Source organism: Camelus ferus, chromosome 22, assembly GCF_009834535.1.
Source record: "Camelus ferus isolate YT-003-E chromosome 22, BCGSAC_Cfer_1.0, whole genome shotgun sequence".
Taxonomy (NCBI): domain Eukaryota; kingdom Metazoa; phylum Chordata; class Mammalia; order Artiodactyla; family Camelidae; genus Camelus; species Camelus ferus.
Window position 1 is genome coordinate 20,889,949 of NC_045717.1, and position 18,875 is coordinate 20,908,823.

At 50.2% G+C, this 18,875-nt stretch overlaps 2 protein-coding genes across 7 annotated transcripts; both read right to left on the bottom strand.

The window, feature by feature from the left end:
* Positions 1–242: 242 nt before the first annotated feature.
* CDKN2D (cyclin dependent kinase inhibitor 2D) lies at positions 243–2,781 on the bottom strand. Of its 3 annotated transcripts, none has more exons than XM_032465655.1 (3): positions 2,660–2,781; positions 2,230–2,385; positions 246–1,198 (listed from the first exon to the last, which is right to left on the bottom strand). In XM_032465655.1, the coding sequence occupies exons 2-3, from the start codon at positions 2,368–2,370 to the stop codon at positions 839–841; spliced, it is 501 nt and encodes a 166-aa protein (XP_032321546.1). In that variant the 5' UTR covers positions 2,371–2,385; positions 2,660–2,781; the 3' UTR covers positions 246–838. The 3 variants fall into 3 exon arrangements, with proteins under 3 accessions (XP_006184913.1, XP_032321546.1, XP_032321547.1); XM_032465656.1 differs by lacking the exon at positions 2,660–2,781 and adding an exon at positions 2,594–2,612 and having other exon boundaries at positions 249–1,198; XM_006184851.3 differs by having other exon boundaries at positions 243–1,198; positions 2,230–2,686.
* A 1,408-nt stretch (positions 2,782–4,189) lies between these two features.
* AP1M2 (adaptor related protein complex 1 subunit mu 2) lies at positions 4,190–12,411 on the bottom strand. 4 transcript variants are annotated; one of them, XM_032465652.1, is made up of 13 exons: positions 12,265–12,411; positions 10,807–10,963; positions 10,551–10,618; positions 8,989–9,119; positions 8,735–8,882; positions 8,514–8,640; positions 7,875–8,023; positions 7,725–7,796; positions 6,190–6,348; positions 5,502–5,627; positions 4,995–5,070; positions 4,536–4,570; positions 4,193–4,404 (listed from the first exon to the last, which is right to left on the bottom strand). In XM_032465652.1, exons 1-12 carry the CDS (start codon positions 12,304–12,306, stop codon positions 4,548–4,550), a joined length of 1,278 nt encoding a protein of 425 aa, XP_032321543.1. In that variant the 5' UTR covers positions 12,307–12,411; the 3' UTR covers positions 4,193–4,404; positions 4,536–4,547. The 4 variants fall into 4 exon arrangements, with proteins under 4 accessions (XP_006184915.1, XP_032321543.1, XP_032321542.1 ...); XM_032465651.1 differs by having other exon boundaries at positions 4,510–4,570; XM_006184853.3 differs by having other exon boundaries at positions 4,190–4,570; positions 7,875–8,017.
* Between the last annotated feature and the right edge of the window lie 6,464 nt (positions 12,412–18,875).

The following is an 18,875-nucleotide window of genomic DNA, read 5'->3' on the forward strand; positions in this document are numbered from 1 at the left end:
GGGGCTCCCGGCACCCAGCTGACATCTGGGGGCCCTTTCTCCACTCGCGGTTTCCTGCCTCCCTTCCGTTCCGACAGCGTAAACCGCTGCCCCACCCAGCTCACTCATCCCTGGCGCCCTGGGAATTACCACTCCCCTCCCCCAAAATATCCACGATCTTCGACCCCGGTGCCCACCCCAACAAACATCCTGGACTCTAGACTCTCCATCGCAGCCACAAAAATCAGAAGCTACGGGCGCTGTGATCATGCACAAGTCTTAATTTAATGGGTAAAAACATTAAATTATCACACACAATTTTTTCCATAAAGCTTAATAAATAGAATCTTTTTTTTAACGCTGTACAAGGGATTGGAAAACAAGCTTTCAACAAAATATGAATGAACTCATACTACCCTTTTATTGATTTGGAACATTCCCCCCTCCCCCATGCCCGAAAGCAGTGTGTACAGTTGAGGTCTCTCTCTGGGTACAGCCAGCCAAGGTCGACAAGTTCCAGGAGCCTTGGAAGTGATGACCTCACTCTGGGGCTGGGGCTTTAAACACTCTGCCCTTGGGACTCGTCTATAGCCCCAGCAGTCTGGGGCGTGGAGGAAACTGAACCGTTTAGGTGGCTGTTGCCTGCCGGAGCCCTCTTCTGCCCAACACACCAAAAGGGGTGAGAAAAACAAATGAGAAATGCACCTCAAACACACACACCCCAGAAATCAACACCAACAAGCCACAAACTGGTGCCCTTCGGCAGTACACAGGAGGAGCAAGGGGAGAAAGTGTTTCTTTCCTCCTCTTCTGACACAGAACCCAGCTGGGTCCTGTGGCTGGAGTGGGTGGCCCCAGGTCACAGCGGTGCCACTGGGTGCCCCTGCAGTATGTCCATGAGATCCTGAGCACCTCTCCCCCGAGCCAGCTCCAGGGGTGTGAGTCCCCTGGCATCCCTGTGATGGAGATCTGACTCAGCAGCCAGGAAACTGACCACAGCTGTGTGGCCCTCTCGCACTGCCAGGTGGATGGGGAGTGCCCCGGTGCCATCAGGTACGTTGACATCAGCTCCATGATCTACCAACACTTTCAGGGTGTCAAGAAATCCAGTGCGGGCTGCATCATGGGCTGGAGTGGTGCCGGAGGCATCCTGGACATTGGGGCTGGCACCTTGCTTCAGGAGCTCCAGCGCGATGGTGGGGCTGCCAAACATCATGACCTGTTTGAGGGCAGAGTGTCAGGGGGTTCTCAAAAGTGGAGGCCCAGGAAAAGGGGTGATTGGAAAGAGGGGTCATTCAAGAGTAGAGAATGCCAGAGATGAGGTCCTCTAGAGAATGAGAAACCCCAGGGAACATAAACTCCCAGGCAGCTGTTGAGACACCAGAGAACAAGGTCTCCTGGGAATAGGGACACTCAAAAAATTGGTTACCCCTAAGGACAATACACCTCCCTAGGGAATAACACCAAAGGAAATTGTCAAGAAATCTAAGACCCTCCCCCCAAGGAACCAGGAGATACCACTTTCCACATACGGGAAATCATCAGGAAATATGAAACCCCCACCAGGAAATAGACCGCAGAGAATGAAAACAGCCCCCTCAAGGGAAAGGAGATGCGTAGGGAATTTGAAACCCCTTCTCCAAGGAAATTCCTCCTCCCATATAATGTAGATGCTCCCCAGAGTACCTGACCCCCTCAAGAAATGTGGTTCCCCTGTTGTAAATACTCCCAAGGCAATAAAGATGCCCATTCAATCTGTAACTATTCTCTAATTGGGACCTTCCATGATATAGCAATCTGAAAATCCCCTCGGAATGGAGATTCATCCTCAAGAAACTATATCTCTCAGAGAACCCCCAGAAAATGGGCCCTGGAAACATGAATCCTTCCTTCCAGGGTTGGATCCGTCAATGGAAGCTCCAAGAAACCAGAGCCGTCCCCATGAAACTGGGATCCAAAGAAGCTGAACCCTCACCTACGGAATAAGAGCTTCTCCAGGGAAACTGAATCCTCCGAAATCAGAGAACAAGGAATCCTCCAAAGGTGGAAAGCCCTCCCCTCCCCCAACTTAAACCCATCCAACCACCCACCTAAGAAAGGGGACATCAGGGAGGAACGTCAGCCCGGAGATGGAGGAATAGACCCCAATCGGCCACCACCCTGGACGGGAGACGAGAGGGAAGGGGTTTGAGGTCCCAGTCCCTGTCCCGCTCCTCGCCTTGCCCTCGCTACTGGCCTGCCGGGCCTCACCTGCAGCGCAGTCTTGCCAAAGCGGTTCAGGGCGTCGGGGTGCACCAGCTCGCGGTGCAGAAGGCGGCGCACCTCCAGCACGTCGCCTCGGGCCGCGGCCCCACTAAGCCGGTCGCCGGCGCGGACCTCCTCCAGCAGCATGTCGACACTGGTGACCTGTGAAGCCCCCCGCCCCACCCCGGCGCGGTCAGTGCTGGGGAGACTGCCAGCGGTGGCCCGAACAGCCCTCTCGTGGCGTCCCCGGCCTGCGCGAGGCTCCCGGTCCGACTCCCCAGTCCCGGGCTCCGGCGCGACCCCCGCCCTCCCGGGTGGCTCCTCCCCCTGTCAGCCGGTGGGTAGCCAGGGGCTGGGAGTCGGGCCCTACCCTCCACCACCCGCAGGGCCCTGCCCGGCGCCCGCCCCTTATGGGCCGGGTCTCCCCTCAACTCACCCTCCCTCCTCCTCGACGGGCGGGGTCTATTCTGAGCAGACTCAGTCGCCGCAGCCAAGCAGTCCGCCAGAGGGCGGAGCCAGCGCTCTCGAGGCCCCGCCCCCTAACGCTACGGATTTGTTTTCTTACGAACTCGCTACGTTGTAGCCCCGCCGCGTTGCCCGGCTCGCGACCTTGTAGTGCCGCGCCCACGAGGCCAGCGCAGCCAATGGCCACTCGTCGCCAGGGAGGCTTTGCGCCCTGGAGTGGGCGGGGCCGTTGCTGATTGGACTAACAGCGGCGACCGGTGGACCGCCGGCAATGGCGGGGTTTTCGGTTTTTCAAACGCGCCGGGCGGGCGGGAAAGAGGGCCGTTTTAACCGACTCGGGGGATAAAGGGCAGGGGCAGTGTAGCGCGGGCTGCTCCGGCACCTCGGCACCGCTGGGGGAGAGGGAGGCAGGGCTGAGGACGCCCAGTTCGGGGTTCTACTGTTCGGGCGTGGGATAGGCATTTATTAACTCTTACTATTCGCTGAGCGCTTTGTTTCATTCGATCTTTGTGTGCAGGAACGGTTCCCGGCACTGGAGCGCACAACTAAATAATTTTAGATAGCGTTAAGCACCGTGAAGAAAATAAAATGTGGAAATGGGGTGGGTGCGGAAGGAATCACGTTCTGGCTCAGATTGAGCCAGCCCTGGCACAGCAAGTGCAAGGGCGTGGAGGAAAGTTCCACGCTGCAGCTGCCACATGGGTGAGCCTGGGAGGTGAAGGTAGCGGTCGGAGGCGGCTCTTAACAGAGGACTTCAAACAATTCCGGAGTACCTTCTGTGTACTAGGCGCTCACGTGGAGAGCAAGCAGGGTGCCTCTTGCTGCAAGACGCCGACCGTTTAGGGCTAGAGAAGATAATTAAGTATCTTCAGAGTGGTATACACTAAGGAGCTCATAAAACGGGATAAGTGATAGTCTCTTGGGAAAGGAAGGCCGCTGAAATAGAGAGGTCAGGGAGGGCCACCCTGAGGAGGTGACATTTCATTTGAGACCTGAAAGCGAGGGATGGAGCAATGTGGATATCTGGGGGAAAGCATGCCAGGTGGAGGCGCTACAGATGCAAAGGCCCTGAGGTGGGAGCGTGCCTGGTAAATCCAGAGAGTGTCTGATAAATCCAGGAAGAGTGAGGTACAGAGGGAGAGGAGGGAGGTGAGAGCCGATAGGTGAGGCGAGAAGGGGTAATGCAGATCAGGCTTGTGGGCTGCGGTGAGCACTAGACTTTCACTTTTTTTATAAAGAATGGAACCCTGGGAGGGTTCAGAGCAGAAAAGCCATGGTCTTAGGCGTTAACAGGCGCCCCCTGGCGGCCATAAGTGGAACTAGCTGTCGTTGGGGAGGAAAGCCCGGAGCCAGGGGGACAAAGGCGGAGGCAACTGCGAGGGCCCAGAGGAGGGATGACCAGGGCTGAGAAACGAATATGCATTGCCCTCTCTTATCCCAGCACTTTAGGGACATCCCTGGCATCCCCAGTCCCCAGCCAAAAAGCACATACACAGCAGCAAGATTAATCTTTTTAATGCCATCCTAAAACAGAATGGGCCAGCGGGGCCTCTTGGCTCAGCAGCTGTGGAGGAGGAGGGACCCCCTCCACACCTCCTAAGGCAGGTCACTGCACGAAGGCACTCATGAGGGGGACTTCAAGCCCCTCTTCTATTTCTTCATATAAAATCGGAGGAGGAGGGGAAGAGCAGGAGCCTGGAAAACATTCTTCCCAGCCTATGGGTAAAGGAAAAACTCAGGCAGCAAGACACTGCTAACTCAGGGTCTACCCTCACACACACCCCCCATCTTCCATCCCTCTCTAGAGTCTGCAGTGGAGACCTGGGGAGAGGACAGCCCGGGTTCACCTCTTCTTCCTTCTAGCTGGTACGAAGTTGATAATCTGCAGGGAAACAAGGAGCAGGGACAATCTCAGAACTGGGGAGACAGAAGGGCAGTGCCTCCCCCAAATCCATCCCCTTCCCCAGGGCTCATCATCAACCCCACAAGTACGTAGCAAGGGGAAGGATGGAGTCAAACACAGGGACTGTAACCATAGCAACAAGCCTGTTTCCAGGCAGTAGACGGAGGGGGCTATATGTTCAGCCCTTCATCCAAACCCACCACTGCTACCCTGGAACTGGCAACTGTCCCCATTTTAAAGATAAGGAAACTGAGGCCCAGGGTGGCATACAGACAAAGATGGATTAGGCCTGGGGCAAGGTCTGATGAGTCTTGGAGCCCTCTGAGACAGGATGTATCAAAGCCCCAGGGCCACCCCTCTCATCTTTTTGCCCCCATTGTTCCAGGGAGCCAGGCTGCCTTACCACCACTCTGAGTGATATAGCGGACCCACGGCAGGGCCTGGTAACCACTCTTCTCGATGATCTTCATGTATCGGACCTGGAAGGGGATGAAAGGAGGTGGCCCAGGCTAGGGGGAGAGAGCTGGCTGGGGCCAGGGGAATACATGTACCATGACTTGGGGGAATAAGATGGCACAGCTGGGAGTAATGAAGTAACATGGCTCAGGGCAGAGATGTGGTAAGGGCCATGGTGGGGGGTTGGGGGGAGGTGGTCCAGGACAGTGGGAGAGATGCCACTGTATAAGGGAATAGACACAACATAGTTTGGGCACAGGGCATAGTGAGAGGTGAAGGGAGAGGGGACCCAGGCTGAGAGCAGAAAAATCAACATTATTCCAGGAAAAGGTAAGGATGATTGCAAAGGAGAGATGACCCAGCCCAGGGAACGGAAGTGATCCCAGCCAAGAGATGAGAGAGAGGGGAACACACTGAGGTCAAGGAGAGGGGTCACCCTTCCCACTTCTCTCACCTGGATCCCGGAGACAGTGAAATAGGGAATCTCAAACTTGACCCCAATGGGGGGCCGGCCCTCTACCTCCTCCTTCTCCACGCTGGGGAGGCCAAAATGGGCTCGCATCAGGTACTCCTTGCCCCCCTGAGGACACATGGGGGTATCAGACACACTGAGGGGACCCTATATACCCCAGACCATATTCACAACACCCCCCAGGGCTGGCTCTGCTCTCAGCCCATTTCACAGACAAGAAAGTAAAGGCTCCTGGCCAAGACTCACTGCCAAAGACTCTGACTGCAAAGCCTGATCAGGGGCCTTCTAATGATCGTCCCCCATTTTCCAGACCCCTATGAACTCCCCCACCCCAGATCCCAGGGACAGACCAGATCCTCTAGCAGCCCAAGACATGGCGAACAGGATCCTGCCCATTTCACAGATGAGCAACCAAGGCTGCATGAGGGGAAGTGGGTGTCCCAAGGCTGTCTAGCTCACAGAGACAAGGGAGAGGAATCTGAACCCAGGGCTGGTCTCCTCAAGACCTGGGTCATGGAGAGTTTAACCACCATGCTGGCCTGGTTTCCACCTCTATCACCCATCAAAGGCTAGCCATGTGCCTGTGAACGTGGTTCTCCAATTTATTCTCTGCCTTGCCCTCAAGCCACAGGGGCAGGTCCCCCAATCCCCGGCCATCCCCAGTGCTCACCGGGAAAGACTTGATACTCCAAATAACAACATTCTTTTCCGGCACATACTTGGCACTGCCCACGCTGGTCTTGAAGCGTGGGGAGTCAGCGTCACTGGGTACAGGCACAGATATCTCCACACTGTTGGCCACCGACTGCTTCTTAAATTGCCCCTTGGCCTGTCAGTGGAGAGAGCACAGGACACACAGAATTCACTCATGCAAATGTTCACCAAGCTCTTTCCATGCACCATCTCATCAAAAGCCTCCACAGCCTGAAGTGGGGATCATAATCCTTCCCATTTTCAGATGATGGAACAAAGGCACAGAGAAGTTAAGGCATTTGCCTGGAGACACACAGCCTACAAGTGGCAGATCTGGGGTCCACACCCATGAGAAACGCCTTTGCCTGCTTCAAAAGGACCCCTCATTTGAGCAGGCAGATGAGTGACATCTCCATCCATCTGGGCCTCAGAATCCCCACCTGTAAAAGAGAACTAACTATATGGTCTGGAGAAGCTCTTAATGGGGGAACTGGGAGATGTGCACAAAGCTGTTCATGGCCATGTGACCCCAAATAGCCAAGAACTGAAAACAACCCAGGCAAGGGAAAGGATGGAACACATGGAACTATATTCAATATCTTGTAGTAACCTATAATGGAAAAGAATATGAAAACATATATATGTCTGTGTATGTATGACTGAAACATTATGCTGTGCACCAGAAATTGACACAACATTGTAAATTGACTATACTTCAATAAAAAAAAAATGCAATAAAAAAAGAGAGAGAGAGAAAGAGAAGGGATGAAAGATTCTCATGGTAGAATATTCTACAGCCACAGAAATGGATGCTCTAAGCTATGGCTCCTGAGATTCCTCTTAAAAATTAGCATCACATGTGCAAAGCAAGTTACACAAAAAGTCATACAGCCCGAATCCGTAGATATGAAGGTCAGAAACCGGCAGAATGAAATATTTATGGTTACAAATACGGGTGGCAAAATTACAAAGAAAAGCGAAGCAATAATTTATGTGAAATTCAAGACAGCAATTGCCTGTGGGTAAGGGAGGAGTGTAAATGAGGGAGAGACAAGTGGGGGTTCAGAGGCTCTGGCCAAGCCAAGCATGGTCAGATAAGCTGGATGGCTTATTATTAATCTTTAAATCATATAAATACACTATGCGGTTTGTATATGTATATGAAAGTAAGTAAGTAAAACACATCATGTGTCAGATGATGGTAAATGATAAGGAAAAAATAGAACAAAGAAGAGAGGTGAGGAAATCAGGGAAGGCTCCTCTGAGGAGGTGACATTTAAGCAAATAACTGAAGGAGGTGAAGGAAGGAGCCCCATGTGGATATCTGGGTGGCTGGGGGCAGAGTGATCCAGGGAGAGAGGACAGCCAGGGACCATGTCTGACATGTCTCAGAACCAGCCAGGAAACCAGCGTGGCTGGAAGGAAGTAGGGAGGTGGGAGATGAGGTTAGATTGTTGGCAGTGATGGAAGGGGCAGATTAAGCATTGAGAGTAGTTATTCCCCAGGGCCCACCTTGACCATGATCTCCACGCGGCTGTGGGAGAATTTCTCAATGACAGATTCAATCCAGATCAGTGGCTTGACCTATAGACAGAAGAGGGAGTTTCTCCGAGGCTCTGGGGTCACCTCTTGCCCCTTGCTATGGGGTTGACCCTGCCTCACCTGGGTGCTGAGGCGGTAGGACATGAGCTCAAAGTCACCGTCAGGTGGGATGAAGGAGATTGTTCGGTCGTTGTCGAAGCGGGAGAGCCGCACACACTGGTGGAATTTCACATCCTCCAGTTCCACGGACTTGTTCTTGCTCCCTGAAACTCAGAGCCGAGTTAGCAGAGTGACCCTGAAGCCCGGGGCAGAGTCCCTACCCCTACCTTTCCTGTCTACTGTTACTATCACCCCCACTTTACAGATGAGGAAACTGAGGTCCAGAGTGGCTGAGTAACTTTCCCAGGGTCACCCAGCTGGCCAGGGGCAAAGCTAGGATGCCAATTCAGGGAATCTGGCTCTTGCTGCCATACACATAATTGTTACGTATAATGCTATTCTGTCTCCTCCTCCAAGTGAAATGTCAGCTCCATGAGGGAGGGGTTTGTTCTGTTTTGTTTGTTTGTTTGATTGTTTCACTATGGTGTCCCTGGGCCTGGCTCTCAATGAAGCAGCGTTGTTTGCCAGGGAACCAGCAGTTGCAGTACTGATCATACCCAGCAGAGGGCGCGCAAGTGCTATTTCAGAACTGACTGCGATTCTGTGGGTCCCCAGATGGGGCGAGAGGGGTCCCCTGTGGGCCCTCTTCCATAAGCTTACGGCCAGTGAGCTCGAAGAGCACGCGGTCGTTGAGGCCCAGCCGCAGCTCGGGCATTCCCGACAGAAACACCTTGAGCTTGATGGTGCCCACGATCTCGCTCAGCAGGACACTGCCATTGGCATTGACCTGAGGATGCACACATGGAGGGGTCAACAGGCATAGGGTCCCCTCTCTTGCCCCCAGACCGTGGTGGGGCTGGGGCGGAGGTGTGAAGGCTCACCAGCAGATTGACCGACTCTATGACATCAATGAAGACCTCGTTCTTCTTGTACTTGATGCCCTCAGAGCGCCAGGACACAGCATTGGTGACGGTGGGTGGCACCCGCGACTTGCCCGTCTCCAGTTTGTTGCCCTGCTGCGTGATGTACCTGGCAGGAGGGCAGGGGAACAAGCAGGTGGGCCCAGGGACACTCACCGGCCCTCTCCAACTTCCACCCGTGGCCCACTCTGTGGCTGAACCCAAGGCCCACTCACTCCTGCAGGATCTTGCTGTCGGTGGTCTGCGGGAAGCCGAAGTCCATGAGCTCATCCAGCAGCTCGTAGATGATGACGAAGTTGTCTCGGATGCTCTCCTCCTCCAGCTCCTTGAAGTATTCAGAGAATACCTGGGGGCGTGGGGAGACCGACACCCATGGAGATGTGGCTGGTGTAGCCCAGGCCAAGGCTGGGTCCCCACTGATCCAGCCATCCAACAAGTAACTATTGAGTGCCCACTGTATACCAGTGCCAGGACAATAATGGCACTGCCAACAGGGTCTCTGCCCTCATGGTACAGTCTTGTGGGGTAAATGGACTGGTAGTGAGAATAATATCATCCAACATGTTGGGTGCAATAATGAGAAAAATACAAGCAAAGTAGGAGCCCAGAGGCAGGGAGGTCCAGGAAGACTTCCTGGAGGAGGGATTGGAAGGGCTCAGAATGTTTTTGTTTTTTGTTTTATGGACTATGGCTCCCTGTGTATCTAGTGATGTTAATGGACCCACCTTAGAATAAGGCCTGTAAAAGCAAAAAAATAAAATACACAGGATGGCAAAAGAAAACTAGTAAACAGAAAGATGTCTAAGTTCATGGACTTCCTGAATTATATCCAGGGGCCCTTGGGGCTTGAGGGAACCCAAGATAAGAGCCCCTGAGACTTAGTACACATGACCACAGCAGAGAACCTGTCAGCCATCGAACATCTGCTCTGGCCTCTCTGGCCTTCTTTCTATTCCCACCTCAGGGCTTTTGCACATGCTATCCCCTCTGCCTAGGACCCTCTCCTCATAGCAGGCTCCTTGTTACAGTCCTCAGCTCCAATGTTACCTCCTCAGTGAAGCCACCGCTATCCCTCAACCCCTGTGAGTATCACAGTGAGACTAGTACCCAGTCACTGGTTGTCACAATGAATCTCCTTCATGCCCTTTAACTCCTCAGCACAGGCAGGGAGCATGCCTGTCTCATGCACCACTGGGTCCCTCCTCTGCCTGGTGCAGAGGAGACAAATCAAATACAGATCTCTTGTTTGTTGAAAAGTATTTACTGAGCACTTTCTCAGTCATCAAGGATGGCCTATACTAAGCACCCAATCACTATTTGATTGTGCAATGTGACATTAGTCATAATGTTAATAATAATACTCAATCTTTATTGAGCACTTACTGTATGCTGAGCACTGTTTTAGGCACTTCAGAGGCATGGATCTCATTAATTTGTACAACAGCCCTGAGGCAGGACATATTGTAACCCCTAGTTTAGAGGCACAGAGAGAAATGACTCGTCCAAGGTCATATAGCCAGGCCGGGAGGGAGCTGGGTTTGGAACTCAGTTCCCTCCAGTTCAGATTTGAGCAGTACACCCCCTTGGAGACCTCCTTGGTCTCTGCCCTCTAGGGAGAGATGATCCCACAGCAGCCAAAGAGAGCATGGAGTGATGGGGGTTTGACTGGGGGCACCCCCAGGGAGATCATGAAAAGCTTCCTAGGAGAGATGGATACTGAAAGAGGCGGGCAAGACAGGTAGACAGACCAGCTGGCCAGTGGAAGGCCAGGACCTACCTCCACCGTCTTGTAGAGGAAGGAGTACACGAGGGAGGCGTTGGCATTCTTCAGTGTGGTGGCCACCACTGTGGGCAGCAAGTCAAGGAAAGGGTGTCATTTTGGAGGGTTTGAATGGAGCACAGAACTGGAACCCCCACCCTATCCACCTTCACCTTCCAGCCTGCGCCACTGATGTGCTGTGCACTTCCTCTCCCACCCTGCCACCTCTGGGCCACCACCCCAGGCCCCCAGGGACCCGCCTGTGGCTGGATACAGTAGAGGTTGCTGTATTTGATCCACAGGAAGTGGACTCGGCCATGGCTCAGCAGCGGGGTGAGGGCGCCCTCCTCCTCCCGCTGCATGAGCAGAGGCATGAAGTGTTCGATCTCGCTCATGGCCACATCGCCCTTGTAGTTGCGGCTGATCAGGGGCTGAGGGTGGGCAGAGAAGGTCCAGTCAACGCTGGGATCCAGGTACCCTCTCCCTGGGGGCATCAGAGGGCTGGGCTCTGACCCTACTTGCTGGCTGAGGGGCTTGGATAAGGCTCTGCCTCTCCGCATCTCAGTTTCCTCCTCTGAAAATGGGCACGTGAGAACAACAGCTGGAGTGACTCAAGCCCCGGCTGATGTCTAGGTTGGGTTCTACTAAAGCCTGGATACTTGCTGATTTGTTCAGTTGTCACCACAACCCCATAAGGTAGGTGGTATCATCATCTTCATTTTACAGATGGGGAAACTGAGCTATGAACCATGTCCAAAGAAGTGGGGACGCTGGGAGTTGAATCAAGGTGCCCTTGCTCCAGGATTCCTCCTCCTAAGGCTTCAAATTCACCGAATCAGTGAGGTAGAGATGATGAGAGTGGGGCGGGTGTATAGCTCCGTGGTAGAGCGTGTGCTTAGCATGCATGAGGCCTGAGTTCAATTCCCAGTACCTCCATTTAAAAAAAAAAACCTTAAATAAGGCAATTAGGTAAACAATTAGGTTTGTTTACCTAATTACCTTTCCCCTCCAGGAAAAAAAAAAAAGAAAAAGAACTGAGAGGATGAAAGAGAGAAAGAATTGAAATGATTCTATCCACACGACTCTCCTAACTCACGTAGCTCTGCCTGGCAGGCAGTAAGCAGTCACTAACAATAATACCTACATGGTGAGGTTGTTTAGTCCGGTGTTTAGAACCAGGACGGCACCCCGCAGGTCCTCACACCCTGTAGCTCTCACTACTGTTACCATCAGGAATATTGTTCTCATCACCACCGTTATCATTGCTATTGAATGACAAGTCAAAGGGGACAAGACAGCCCCAAAGGGGAATTAGCATCTCCTGCCCCTGCCCCAGAATTAGTATTCCCCAAATGTTAACACAGCGGATGATGGTGGTGATAGAAATAATTTCAATTGATTGAATGCCTGATGTTTGCAACAGAGCTCCTGTGTTAGGTCGTGTACACGCGTAAGGTTACGTGAATTCTTCCTGAGTGGGCCCCTCTGTTATTCCCATTTGTACGGACAGGGAGACTGAGGCCCAGAAAGGTGGAGTTCACTGTCCCGGACACGCGGCCGGTGAACAGTGGAGGAGGGAACGGACGCGGGCCTCCCAGGGGTTGGGGGAGGGGGCGCTCCCACGTCCCCGCAGCTCCCTGGGGCCGCGCGGCGCGCGGGGAGGGGCCGCCGCTGGGTCCGGGAGCGCGCAGCCTCACCTGTGCGTCCCCCGCTGCCCAGCGCCCGGCCTCACCTTGCCCTTGACGTCGAGGATGAAGACAGCCGAGGCAGACATGGTGGCGACCGGCGGACCTGGGCGGTGGGGAGGGAGCGCCGGGAGGCGACAGTGGTGCCGCTTCCTTCTTCCTGCGGAAGCGCCCGCTCGCAGGTGAGCACCCAGGTGAGCCGTCTTAAAGGGGAGGCCACCAGGTGAGTGGCGCTGTCGGCCAACGCTGCGACGGCTGGGAGGGGCGGAGCTTCGGATGTGACAGCTGTCCTGCCTCACTTTCCCTCTGAGCCCTGGAGTGCTGATGGGCGGAGACTCCAGACCAACCACCTACCCATCTATCATCCATCCATCCATCCATCCATCCATCTATCCACCCGTCCAACTAACCATCCATCCATTCATCCATCCAATTCTCCATTCATCTTGTTTCTCCTGTCACTCCTACACGCTTGTCAGCCCCAATAGAGCAGGGACTTTGTCCTTTTCATGACTGTGTCCCCAGTGCCCAGCCCTGGGTGTTCAATAATATTTGTCCAATTAATTAAATAATTAATACAATACATATTTATGAATTAATTTATTCTTTCACTCAAATATTTACTTAGGCAAATACTTTCACGCAGTGACGGGAATTGTGGCTTGCACTCTGAGTAGGACAAATGCAGCTGCTTTTATGATTATTCCTAATGCCACTCATTCCTTCCAAAAATATTTATAAGCTCCTACTATGTGACATTATCTCTGTAGTTCTCTGCTTCGCCAGCTGAGCTATCAAAGGGTGCGCCTACTATGTGACATTGAAGATGTTGATAAAATGTTGAAAACATAAATGGTCATTATTATGGTGACTATAATTGTGATCGTGTTACTCATCAACCAACATTCATTGAGCACCTACTGGACATATGGAAGCTGCTTTCATTAGGGTGATGGTGATGAAACTTGATGATGGTTCTCAGGGAGTGAATTTTTTTTGAGCACCCCACTGTGGCACTGTGGATGGTGACACAGAAAAGCCATTCCACTGCTGTTCTAGGGAGGGCGAGAGGCACACAACTGGGAACCAAAAAAACGGGGGGAGGGGATAGCTCAGTGGTAGAGTACATGCCTAGCATGCACGAGGTCCTGGGTTCAAGCCCCAATACCTCCATTTAAATAAATAAATAAACAAACAAACCTAGTTACCTCTCCCCCTAAAAAGAGAAAACCAAAAACATGGTTATCCCTGGTGGATGGGAGCCCCAAAGGCAGCTGATTTGGTGGCAGGAGGTTGGGGTGCCAGAGTTGGAGAATGAATGGGGCTGCCTGTGAGGCAGGGAATCAGAAAAGGTGCTGACATGTGAGAAAGGCCGAGGGTACCTGTAAATGGAGACACAACACAATAAGACCACATTATTGCCAGTGACTATTTGCCCAGCCCTTTAACTGCGTTGAGAGAGTCAGGGCTTTCTAAATTTCCACCACAACCTTAGGAGCAGAGATGATCCAAGAGAAAGAATCCCAGTGCAGAGCCTGGCACAAAACTGGTACTAATATCGCTTTTGTTGTGTTTATGTGTGTGCTGGTTGAGTGCCAGGGTTCTGAATCCTACCGACTGGGCTCAAGTCCTGGGTCTGCAAGCAGCCAGCTGAGTGGCCTCAGGCACCTGGTCTCCCCTCCCTGGCTCTCGGTTTGCACATCTGTGAAATACGGTTCATACTGCACTTTCCTAATTAGGTTCTAGTCCAGCTCCACTGCATTATGTTTGTTTGTTGTTTGGGGGGAAGTAATTAGGTTTATTTTTTTATTTTAGTGAAGGCACTGGGGATTGAACCCAGGACCTTGGGCATGCTAGGCATGCGCTCTACCACTGAGCTATACCCTCCCAACTCGACTGTGTTATGATGCACAACCTGATGCTTGGAACTGTGCCTGGGATGGAGCCAGTGCTCAGTGATGTTATTATTACTCGCTATGATTGTTATTTACTGTATGGCAGTTAAGAGTGCAGGAGCTGGGTCTGAATCCTGACTCCACCATTGGCTGTGAGGCATTGGGCTAGGGATGGCCCCACTCGTGCCTCAGTCTCTCCTTTTGTTAAATGGGTATGACAGCTGTGGTGCTGTCTCCTCAGGCTGCATCACTGAGTTACTGGGCACAACTCAATGCCTGGCACAGGACTTACACTCCCCACTCAATAGCTATTGCAGACCCTGGGTTCCATCCCGGGACTGTTCACTGGGAAGTTTGGTAGTGGGGCGAAGGAATCGGAAAATGAATCTCAACCTGTCTGGGAAGGATCTGCTCCAGAGGGAGGGAGGGTCCTGCGAGGCCTGGGGTTGGGGGGAGGCACTCAGCTCTTCCAGGCATCCTCTCTCTTTCCCCAAACTCAGCCCCAGTCCTTTATCAGCCCCTGACGGTGAGATGGGCAGGAGTCTCAAGGGAGGGAGAAGAGAGAACAGCAGCTATCAGAACCACCCACTCACCTCTCAGTTGCTTCTAACATCATTCTCTGAGCACTTACTTTCCTGTCTTATGGAGAAAGAAACAGAGGCACAAAGAGGTGAAGCCATTTGCCCAAGGCCACACAGCAGTTGAGACAGAATTTGAAACTGAATTGCGTTTGTTTTCTTTTCTTTTCTTTTCTTTTCTTTTCTTTTTTTTAGGGGGGAGGTAATTAGGTTTATTTATTTTTTTAATGGAGGTACTGGGGATTGAACCCAGGACCTTGTGCATGCTAAGCACACACTCTAACAGTGAGCTATACCCTTCCCCCCGAACCTGAATTGTGGAGTCTGAGAACTGGGTCCCAGCCCTCTTCCAACTTATCTGTTACCTTGCAGGATACAAGTATTACTATTAAGAACAATAGCTAACCCCAATTTGGTGCTCTCTATATTCAGGTGCTGCCTTAAAAGTCTCCCATGTGGGAATCTTCCTGGAGCAATTGTTTCTCTGAGTTAGGGACCCTGTTCTTTCCATTTGACAGATAAGAAAACTGAGGCTGAGAAATAGAGAATGACTCATACAAAAATCACTGAGCCAGCAGAGGTAGACCTGGAATTCTAGCCCCACAAAGCCTGAGGTTTTATGCTTTCTCTGCCCCAAAAATGGAGGTCCTCCGTGCTCTTATCAGCCCCTTGCTCAGAAGGTGACCCAGATGGATTGTGGACACTGCCAGGCCCTTGCCCCAGCTGAAGCATTGTTGAACTTTGCAAGGGCCCTTCTCCTGGGGCCCCAGAAGTTTTCAAGCAGTAAACAGGACCCAAAAGCCTGGGCCAAGCGCCCTGGAATCTGAAACTCAGAGCCTGTTTGGCTGAAAATTTCATGAGCCCAAAAGCTTCTGTGGGGTCAGAGAACAGAGCAGCTCTGTGTACACGGTGGCCCCACTGCAGCTGCAACCTCCCCTATCCGCAGAAGCTGGGGCCCTGCCTCAGTTCCTCCCAGACGCCTACAGGGACCCTGCCTCTAGGCATCCCCTTCAACCCTCTCTCCACATCACTAACAGGATCTCCCTGAAACTCACAGCTCCTACAGCCCTCCCTCCCCCTCACATCGCCCATGGCTCCCCATTACACTCAAGCTGCCCTGCTTAGCAGTCACCCCTGCTGACCTCTCCCACGATGTGTGGCTTGAAACCATAGACTCAGACACAATGACATCCCTAATTTCAGTTCCTCTCTCTCTTTCTCTCCTTCCTCTGCCACATGACTCCCTCAGTGCATGACGTCTGCCCTTTTGCTTTCTCTGCCTCATCCTTACTTAGTTCCCAGGTCTCCTCTTCTGAAGCACCCTCTGACCTCCCACCCACTAAGGATCTAGGTCAGATCCCTCCTCTAGACTTTCCCAAGTCTTCCGTGACCCCCAACACAGCTGTGTTGCACCATATTTTTTTCAATTCATACTTTTTATTTCTCAAGGTGTAAATGCCAAAGCTAGTTGGAATTGTTTGTTTGTGTGTTCTGATTTATTATTTAATTGAAGTGTAGTTGATTTCAATATTGTGTTAGTTTCAGATGTACAGCAAAGTGATTCAGTTATGTGTATACATATATTCTTTTTCTTGATTCTTTCCAATTATAGGTTATTGCAAGATATTGAGTATATCGTTCTCTGTGCTATACAGGACATCCTTGTTTAGCTCTTTTATATATGGTAGTGTGTATCTGTTAATCCCATACTCCTAATTTATCCCTCACCTCCCCCATGTTGCACTGTGTTTTAAAAAATCTATTTAAAATGTTTATTGTGGTGTTATATATATATATATATATCTCACATAAAATTGGCCATTTTATCCATTTTTTTATTCTTTTTGGGGGGGGAGGAGGGTAATTAGGTTTATTTATTTATGTATATGGAGGTACTAGGAGATTGAACCCAGGACCTCATTCATGCTAAGCACCCACTCCACCATTGAGCTATACCCTTATTCCATTTTATCCATTTTAAGTGTCCAGTCCAGTGGCATAAAGTACCTCCACATTGTTGCACAACCAGCACCACCATCTGTCTCAAGAACTCTTCCTCTTCTGAAACAGAAACTCTATCCCCAATAAGCAATAACTTACCCTCCCCCAGGCCCTGGCACCCACCATTCTACTTTCTGTCTATGGTTTTGACTCCTCTAGGGACACCCTATAAGTGGGACCATACAGTATTTGGTCCTTACGGGACCGGCTTGCTTAAATCTATTGTTTGAAATGGAGTTTTAATCACCCAAAAACCTTAGGACTACTTTCTCTCCCACTTAAGAGAGAAGGAGAAAGATAGAACATTATAGATCAGGAAACATTCCCCTTTCTCCCCTCCCCCCACCCTGATCCCTCTGACATTTGCTGACGTGTTCAGATCTGTTGTTACCTGCAGATGCGTGTTTCTATGTGATATATCTCTTGCTGTTTCTCCTGTGCATGCCATGCATAACTGACTAGATAAAACGTGCTATTTTTACTCACGATAGGACCTGAGAGCCCAGCGGAGCTACTTTGCAGGGTTATGGTTGAGGGGTGTGGTGCCTGTGTGGGTTGTGAAGTCAGGCTCTGTGGGTTCAGCTTCTTATACAACACCAAGCTTATTAACTGTGTGATTTTAGGTAAATGACTTAACCTCTCTGTGTCACTTTCCACAAGTAGAAAATGGTTACAAGAAGTAATACAAAAGACAATAAATTGCTTAACCTCTCTTTCCCAAATTGGAAAATTGTTCGAAAGATTTAATGTAAAGGACTTAACACCTCATCTGATGCAGATTAAGCTTCCTATAAACATTTACTCTTGTTCTAACCTGCAGGGTCACTTCCTTCTTTCTTAAACTGTTTAAAAACTTACCCACTTTTAAAATGTAACATATGTTAAGAAAGGGCAGATGTCAAGTAAGTGTGAGAAACCGAACCCACCTGTTTAACCACAGATCTGTTTCCACCCCTACTGCCTCCGGAAGCCACCCTATGGCCCTGCCAGTCACTACCAACCAACTGCAAAGGCCGCCTCTGATCTATGTTCTTTTCTCTTTTTCTAGCTTTGCAATGGAAATTTATTATTTTTTAAATTTTTAGGTGGGGAGGTAATTAGGTTTACATATTTATTTATGTTTTTTTGAAGGAGGTACTGGGGATGGAACCCAGGACCTCGTGCATGCTAAGCATGCACTCTACCACTTGAGCTATACCCTCCCTCCAAAATTTATTATTATTATTATTATTATTATTATTATTATTATTATTATTATTATTATTATTATTATTATTATTATTATATTTTTAGTTTTATTTAAGTGTAGTCGGTTTACAATGTTGTGTTAATTTCTGGTGTACAGCATAGTGATTCAGTTATACATATATGTATATATTCCTTTTCATAGTCTTTTTTATTATAAGCTATTACAAAGTATTGACTATAATTCCCTATGCTATCAGTAAGACCTTGCTGTTTATCTATTGTATACATAGTGTTAGTATCTGCAAATTCCCAACTCCCAATTTATCCTTACACCTCCCCTTTCCCCCTATGATCGATGTTCTGTTACCATAGACTGATTAACTATGCCTGTCCTAGAATTTGATACCAAATTTTCCTTTGGTATAATGCTCTTTTTCCTTTTGCATAATGCTCTTTTTTTTTTTCTTTTCTTTCTTTCTTTCTTTTTTTTTTTTTCCTGAAGATTCATCCAAGCTATTGTGTTTAGCAGTACCAATACTCCTCTCCTTTTAATTGATGAGGAGTGGTCCTTGGTATGGATGAATTGTAGTTTGATGAACCAGCCATTCACCAGCTGATGGACATTTGAGTTGCTTCCAATTTGGGGCCGTTATGAATAAAGCTACTTTGAACATTTGCATAGATTTGCAAGGTTTTTTTCTTTCTTTTCTCTTTTTTTTTTTTTTTTTTTTTTTTTTTAGTGGTTTTGTGGTTTTATTTTTCTTGGGTAAATACCCGTAAATACCCAGGAGTAGAATGGCTGGGTCATATGGTAGGCACCCATTTACAAGAAACTACCAGATCTTTTTCCAAGTGGTTGTACCATTTCACATTCCCACCAGCAGTGTGGAAGAGCCCCATTTACTCCAGATCCTCATCAACACCTCAATCTTTTGAGTTTTAACTATTCTTGTAGGTGTGTAGAGGTGTATTGTAAGGTTTTAATTTGCATTCCCC